This window comes from Momordica charantia (assembly GCF_013281855.1).
Source record: "Momordica charantia cultivar OHB3-1 chromosome 4 unlocalized genomic scaffold, Mcharantia_2.0 BLBB01000004.1, whole genome shotgun sequence".
In the NCBI taxonomy this organism is placed as follows: Eukaryota; Viridiplantae; Streptophyta; class Magnoliopsida; order Cucurbitales; family Cucurbitaceae; genus Momordica; species Momordica charantia.
Window position 1 is genome coordinate 27,229,543 of NW_028275162.1, and position 8,369 is coordinate 27,237,911.

The window sequence follows — 8,369 nt, forward strand, 5'->3', positions numbered from 1 at the left end:
TATTCTGAATAGCTCAAATTATCCAATCTAAATTGAGTCCATTAATTATTTGCAGCCCAAACAATTGAATGGAATTCAAAAAATCCCCCAACCCAACTCAACCCAACCCACCTACAGTTGTTATCTATGATTTTGAAGAAATAATAATAATAATAATAATAATAATAATAACTTGGATTATTCTAAAAAAAAAATAGTTGTAAAAAAATTGTGCAATCAATTACCATTTACCTCTATTCCTAAAAGATTGACACTATTTAACCCCCTAATTTCTCTATTGCTAGGGGCTATAATCAGAGCAAAATTCTCTTCCAAGTTCTAAGATGCCGCCTACCCTTCAACTAAGAATTTTGTTAAGATGGCAATTTTAGTAAGGACACATCAAAATCTTTATCCACAAGTACTTTCAGGTGATCTTTTTGGACACCTTCATCTGTAACCAAACTGACATAAACTATCATCTTCAAAATGTTGAAAAAGTACTTCCATACTAATATGTTGATCAGTCCCCATCCTTTTCAGGAAACAATATTGTGGCAAGAAATGGAAAATAGAGACATCTCTAATGAAATGATGGGGCTTTGTATTTAATGACAAGGGTAGGCGAAAAATAGCCTAGAAGATAAATAACACATTGATGTATAAATTTGGCAAAAGTGCTTTAACAAATATCACAGATTGGAACAATTGACATCCTAGGTCAACATAAATAAGGAAAGAAAGAAAAGAAAAAGGTACCTATGGTTGAAAGCAATGCCGTATCTGAGCTCCCCGAGGGAGGTCTATCATGGGTCTGTCCTCTACGTTTCAGTCTTCACCATCGTCATCGTCATCTCCATTTTCCTATACACACATCATTCAAAGTTTGAACCATTACTTTTGAACCTCCAACTTGGCTTATAATGAAGCTGCAAAACACTAGACTTAGATGAAATACAATATTTCAGAAACTCATAAACAATAGATTTGGACCAAATACAATATTTCAGAAGCTTATAATCATTCATATAACAATGAAGTTGCAAGACACTAGGTTTAGACCAAATACAATATTTCAGAAGCTTATCTCATATTTATGCAAAATAAAGTTGCAAAAACACTAGGATTGGACCACATACAATATTTCAGAAGCTTATAATCATTCATATAACAATGAAGTTGCAAGACACTAGGTTTAGACCAAATACAATATTTCAGAAGCTTATCTCATATTTATCCAAAATAAAGTTGCAAAAACACTAGGATTGGACCACATACAATATTTCAGAAGCTTGTAACTATGCAACAATGAAGTTGCAAGACAAGACACCAGGTTTAGACCAAGTTCACTATTTCAGATGTTTATAAATATATTCTCCTTACTTTTAGTTAACTATATGAATGCTCGTGAATAATTGTCATAAATGATGTGTGCTTGCATGATTCGAGAATGAAAGAAAGCCCAAGTCATCAAACAAAATAGTGACACACCGAGACATTCATAAAGGTTCAAAAGAACATCCGTATATTCAAGTGCAATTGAATTATTGTGAAAGTGAAACTTATTCTTGTTTACCTCCTCATCCTCATCTTCTCCATCAGAGTCCTCTTCATCTTCGTCGATATCCTGTAAAGGAACAAGGACCAAGACTTCGATTAAAACAACAAAAGAAGACAAGAACACCCAAAAAAAAATGAAAGAGAGCCAAAAGGCAAAACAAAAACAAAGAGCTGAAATCAACTTCGACTATAAGTAAGAATCTAATTATCTAGAATTGAAAAATGAGGAACATCCAGAATCAAGGAAGAGGAAGCAACCCAAATAAGGTATTTAAATTCACAACACTCCGAAACTTCCCCTAATCTTGAACAAGATCCCCAATAAGTTTCCTATCCTCTGTACCGTACAAAGCAGCTAAATACCCCAGTGATATGAAGAACCCAACCTATAACATGAAAGAGAGGATGGGAAATGTAATCCCTGCAAGTCTAAGAGAAACCAAAACTCTGAAGTCTGAAACAACCTAGCCCAAATAAGTAGAGACAAACTATCAACCTAGCCCACAAGTAGAAAACAAACTATGCATAGATGATCCGGAGCATTTCTTGAACATGGAGGTGAGCCTATATGAAATTGTTCCTCCTCCCACTCGTTGGATGCATCCAATCAGATTTGAAAGTGATGGCCCTAGAAGAGATGAACTGAAACAAACTGGTCTTGTTGAAGAGTGCACTCTTGCGGTACAAAAATAGATTGAACCTTCTAATAACTGCAGCATTTGAGAGAATTGATGTGCGGGGTCATCACTTGAACGCTGGGTGGAGTGAGAGGAGTCTTTCCTCTGAGTGTGCCCATTTAGGTTCGTAAGGGAACATCCAAGAGATGAGCTCATATGAAGTAGCGCTAGGAGAGAGCACCCTCAGATTTGATCCCAGCTGATGCATAGAAATGAGTTGGCCTATTTTCCATCTACTGCAGCTTCTTTGGGAAAAATGGTTTGTCTGATGAATGTCTTCACTTGCCCGTTTACAGAGAATGCAAGACTAGGGCATCCAACCTTGGCCACCTTCACTCTCCAAAGCTTCTCAAGAGAGGTAGAACCTCTTGGTGGGTGGAAAAGGATAAATTAGAAACAAGGGAAGCATGAGAGAGGAACCCCTTGGTGAGTGAAAGATAATCCTACCACACCCTTCTATCCTCAAACCAGAGATAAGATGCACCTCCTGTTGAGTGATACGAAAGCCAGATCACCGACCTCCCTATTGCTATGATTTCAGGAGATCCAACTAAAAGAAGGGAAAAGCAACAGAAGAGCCCAAAGATAGAGATAGGGAACAACTAGCCACAAGAAACCAATAATGGGGCATCCCTAATCCAACCGTCCTCCCAAAATACAAACATGAGAACTATTCCCAACAGAGAGTTTAGGAACAAAGAAAACGATAAAAACCTAGGAAACTATAATTAATGTACAAGGACTATGAAAACTACCACTATTAACTTGCTTAGAGTTCCATTCGTTAGGATGCATCCCATTACCATAGCCAGTGATGGTGATTGGTATTCCAGTCCCAGATTCCAAAATAAACCACCACAGTGATTTATCTAGGAGGGCTCTATAATTATTTATGATATCTCCAATCGCAACACCGCCCTCATTTATAGGTTTAGTCACCATAACTCACCTGACTAAATGAGACCAATTTCCTGAATGACTAGAATATAAAATAAATGTGCTGAAATAAAAGGTAAAATGATACATAAGAAAAAGGAGATTACATTGTTGAAATATTTCAAAGGATTGGGCCATAAGTCCTCTTTAATTATCTCAGCTACCTGCATTTTAAGTTAAAAAAATCCAAGAGTGTAAGTACAAACCAAAGCAATGAATTCTTGAGAGAAGAGAAACTGAAACGAGTTTTATGAATCTAGCTTTTTTCTCCCAAGGTTGGCACAGTTGCAATATCTAAATGGAGCAGCAATTTGAATGACCAAAGGGAATTATACTAGTTATCAAAAGTACACAGAAAATAGATAAGACTATTACATTTGCAAGATGAGTATTTATTTGATCATGGGGCCACAAAAAATGTTCAGACTTACCTCATCATGAAGCTCAGTGATATCTTTTTGTTCGGTCTCCCCAAACCAACTGAAGAAGCTGCATACATCAATTCTTGATGAGCAATATAGAGAGTAAATATGCTGAATTGAAACTAAAACAAGAAAGCCACAGGAGGAAATTAAAACAAGAAAGCCACAGGAGGAAGAGAAAGTGGAGAAACATGTTTCTAAGTTGACTTTTCTATTTGACAAAGAAAAATCATTGAGAATATGAAAGCGGAGCCAGATATCATAGCATAATGGCGTAATGGTAACACATTAAATAAGCACGGATTTGGAAAATGGAAATCAAAAGTTTCTTCCTTAGACCCTTTTAATATACTAATTAAACTTTATACAATACATTAATTTGGAAATTTTTAAATGATATTATTCTCCAATATATTTGACAGAAAACTATTCGTTTATTACACATTTGAATAACTAGTTTGTTTCTTTTAGCACATTTAATAATTACTTTCACTTGTCAAGAATAAAACAAATTGATTGATCTTATAAAATAACTATATTATTTGGTAGCACATCCATAACAATCAATACTTTGAATTTTATTTTTTAAAATATTAAGTTAGAAAAAAAAACTTTCATTTTGTACCCAACTGGTTTGCTTTTTCAACGATGGGGGGGAGATGATCTACTTTTTTAGATTTGGTTTCTTGCTCCGAGGTAGTGAACAAATTTCTACTTCTAAAGAACGAAAAACAAAATATTAAATTCTATTGAAGAACTGACTTAAGATATTTGATATGAAGAATTTTTTTTTAAGAAATTCTATCAACAATTTATTACATAGTTACAATAGAAATAACTACCAACTTTTGAAATTTTTAGGGAAATATATTAAATCAGAAACGTATGATCTTTGAAATGGTTTGGTCTTCAAAGCTGCAACAATTTCAAATTGATAGGCTAGCTCATTTAACATCTGTGTTAAAAGTTAAATTAACTTCAATGGAAAAAGGTATCATCTTTATAATATTTTGGTCTTCAAAGCTGCAATAATTTCAAGCACACTTCACTAGAGGCCTGAAGATCATAGTCAAACCTGGAGATTCTAAAACTTTTTACTTTGTTTAAAATGGAATCTAATAAGGGGTATGGAAGCACCTGTCTTCAGCCAGGGGTCGCTTCTTCCCTTTCTTCTCACCATTAACTCCATTTGATGTGCCCTTCAAAAATTACCATTAGTTGTTAGATATGATTTAAAAAAAACAAATGAACTATTATTTTGATAGAAATAACTGTTACCGAGCCATCCTTCCACTTGATTGTTGTTCCAGTAATTTTAATTGCCCCATCTTCAAAGAATGTATATGTCTTCTCAAGCCTTCTATCTTCAAAATGAGGATTCTCATTGAAATTCTGAAATTTAAAGAAGTTAAGTGACAGGTCAATATCACATTCTGCACTTGTGCGAAGATATCAAATAGGCCAAAATAAAGTAAAGTAACATACAAATGATTTGAACAGACAGATAACAGTATAAGTCAAACAAGTTAGCTGAAGCTTACAAATATGATGGAGTAGCCCATCTTTACATCCTTTTGATCCTCCACTTCAAGAGAAGCTAAATGCCTAAAGATCTACGCCAAGAATAAGAGATCAACAATTACAATAGTACATACTTTCCAGTTGATTGTTAAATAATAAAAAGTCTCTTTGAGATAGGACTTCGAAATAAATTGAAGTACAAAAAAATTGTAGAAATATCTATTTTTTTAATCACAGGCGTAATTAGAATCAAAAAGATAAAAGCAATAAAAACCTTCTGATCTTCTTCTGACAAAAGATCGCAAAGTGCAGGATGACTCAAGAACTGCAAAAAACCAAGCATTGGTCATGGCATCAAAGAAAACAAAAAGGAAATAAACTATAAAGTAACTAGCAGCACAAATATAAGATTTAAAACGTCAAGAAATATGCAGATCACTAACAGCAGTTAACCAGAAGTCTGGAATAGTTTTGATAATCTCATTCCGTTTCACATAAACAGGCTGCCTTATCTCATTATATTTCTGTTCAACTTCCAAAACTTTGTCACCTGCTTCTTCATTAACCTGTTGAATACCAAAGGTACAAGGCTAAACACAAGTATAACTATTAAATACTAATACTGAATCATATATAAAAAATTGCACTATTGCCATTTTCCATATGGATCAGGCATTGGCAGAACAATAGCCATGGTGAACGTCTTATACACATTGCCTATCACAGCCTAGATTCATACTTTTTTTTTTAAAATCAAGAACTCAGATTCTTTGACAAAATGCTGGACAACTAAATCTTCAATTGGAATAAACTTCTATATAAGTTGGGAACCATATTGATCATTAGTAGTAACAACACACATGGAAGTTTTCTACATAAAATATTGAAAAATTTCAAAACAGAAAAACCTAGCTATATTACCTAACAAGTGCAATCTACTAGTATCCACAATAACCAACCTGATTACTTTCAAAGTTGAAAGCAGGAAGAGAATACTAAAATAGAGAGAATAAAAAAATGAAAGAAAACATGACTTTCATTAGAGTAAATGAAGGAAAGAACAAAAATCTCAACAAGACACTAAGGGATAGTAGGGGAAATCTACATCTGGATATTGCAAACATTATGTCCACTCCTTTGCCAAAAAAAAAAATATGTACCACTCAATATTGTAATATCAAACAGTCAAAGAAGCATTTCAGTGGCAGTCCTCTTCAATGAAGTTATTCCATCCAAGTATCAAGTTTTTTGGGAGATGAAACACACTTTTCATTGATATAGTGAAAGGTTATATACAAGATATAATTCTCTAGCATGAACTTATAGAAAACACTCCCCTATTAGAGTTAATATCCAAATTTTAATTTTTTTCAATCTTATAAATTTAATTACAATAAAGTAAATCTAGACCTATTCTCTTTTTGGACAGTATGATTTACTATTTTCATTATTTACATGCTTCGTCTCAATTTAGGAAAGTACGAAACAAAGAAGAAGAGATATAATTGGTGTTTGAGAGAACTGAATTCTACTTTATAAATCCATAAGCAAAAAAAGGGAAAATATAACCATCAGGAAAACAAGAGAATTCGGCACATGGTTACATGTTGGCAAAACAGCATCTACTTAGGTTAATATTGTGGCATTTTAATGGTAATAAAATAATATTGATACCTACTTGTCCTTGTATCCCTTTGAGATTAGTATATACATGGTGAATATGGTAATATAATTATGACTTTCCTTCAAAAAATCAGAAGCAAAAATAAAAAAGTGATCAATTATGGAATGAGATTTTTGCAGCCTGATTCTTCAGCCTGATTCTTCGTGATTTTTGCAGTGTCAAATCCTTGCCAATAAAATACAAGGAATTCATAATATTTGAACCAAGACACTTCTTAACTTGAAATCCTTGTAGAAATCTTAATTTCTATCTTAAACAAATTAGTTGTCCATTTCTTTGAGCATCCTTAATTAACATAATTTATCAAACTTTTGGATAAGAAGTGTTAAGAAAGAATTTAAATTGTTCAAATTAATCATGATCTTAAGTTTCAGCTCAGGGGATTTAGGGTAACATATATGAGACAAAATAATTAAAGCAAGATTGCCGTCAATTTAACACGAGTATAACTCAAAATGCCTAACCACCGCAGTTCCAAAGAAGAATCAGAAGAAGCTATGGCATTGGCTTCTATGCTATGCAAGCTTTGGTCAAATACAGTTTGAAAAAATCAACTTTATGTCTATTACGTTAAATACGTTAGAAGTCCAAAACGCAGCTTGAATCGATTTCTAAGCACCACTTATAGAAGCAAGAGAAGTTAAAGTAAGAAACAGTGACTGAGCAAACAACATATGTATCAATAAGAATGTTGTTCCAAGTTCAGAGAGCGCAGGAATGCAATTAAAGTACAGAACAGGCGAATTTACAGCGAAGTTGAAAACTGGAAAATGCATGATGCAGAAACTGAAACCTATTCTCATCCATGTAGGAACAGAAAAGTAAACAGAGAGGAGAGGAGGAGGAGGAAAAAGGGACCTTCTCGAGCTCGTCTTGAACCTCCTGTAACTTCTCGATAAATTGGACGAGCTCGACGTCAATGTGATCAGCCTCGTCGTCCTCAACTTTGTCGGCCACCTTCGATTTCTTCCCCTTTTCGGCGACCATTTTGGAGTCGGAAACCTAGTTTGGGGAGGCGAACAGAACAGAACGCCGCAACTCGAAGAGAAAGCGAGGGAAACTAAGGAAAACAAGAGAGCGGATAAATATGTTTTGGGGGCAAAAACTGGAATCGGCTTAATGAAGTTGAAGTTTCAGAGTGAAGGCTGTTTGCTCTGTATTTATATGAAGGCAGAGAGAGGGACGACGAGACTGAGTTTTGAGTTCCCCCTTGGCCCTTCCTTCGTATATTCTCCTTTTTTCCTTTTTCCTTTTTTTAAGAACAAATAATAATAGTTGAGAAAATTTGGAGCATTTTATTTTAGTTTTTATGTAAAGAAAATATCAATAAAATCGAACAACATCGTCTCGTCTGCAAATTGGGCCTCGAGAAGCAGAATCAATCAATTGGGCTCACGTTTTCGTCTTGGGCCAGGCTCGTTTTGGGCCTCAAGAAGCAGAATCAACCATATTAAAGGAAATTGTCGTGAACGCCTTTCTGAACGTGACCCCTAGCAATTGATTATTGCATTTTTAACTCAACTAACATTCTCTCCGGTAAAGTTGAACTAATTTAAATATTTATCTCCGACCAAAGAACCGTGAGTTTAA

At 34.3% G+C, this 8,369-nt stretch overlaps 1 protein-coding gene across 2 annotated transcripts; it reads right to left on the minus strand.

Moving 5' to 3' along the window:
- Positions 1 to 469: 469 nt before the first annotated feature.
- On the minus strand, positions 470 to 8,018 carry LOC111006708 (NAP1-related protein 2). 2 transcript variants are annotated; one of them, XM_022278779.2, is made up of 10 exons: positions 7,638 to 8,015; positions 5,539 to 5,661; positions 5,370 to 5,420; positions 5,116 to 5,187; positions 4,853 to 4,966; positions 4,712 to 4,773; positions 3,584 to 3,641; positions 3,260 to 3,316; positions 1,556 to 1,606; positions 470 to 843 (listed from the first exon to the last, which is right to left on the minus strand). In XM_022278779.2, the coding sequence occupies exons 1-10, from the start codon at positions 7,764 to 7,766 to the stop codon at positions 808 to 810; spliced, it is 753 nt and encodes a 250-aa protein (XP_022134471.1). In that variant the 5' UTR covers positions 7,767 to 8,015; the 3' UTR covers positions 470 to 807. The 2 variants fall into 2 exon arrangements, with proteins under 2 accessions (XP_022134471.1, XP_087979401.1); XM_088123275.1 differs by lacking the exon at positions 5,539 to 5,661 and having other exon boundaries at positions 7,638 to 8,018.
- Positions 8,019 to 8,369: the final 351 nt, after the last annotated feature.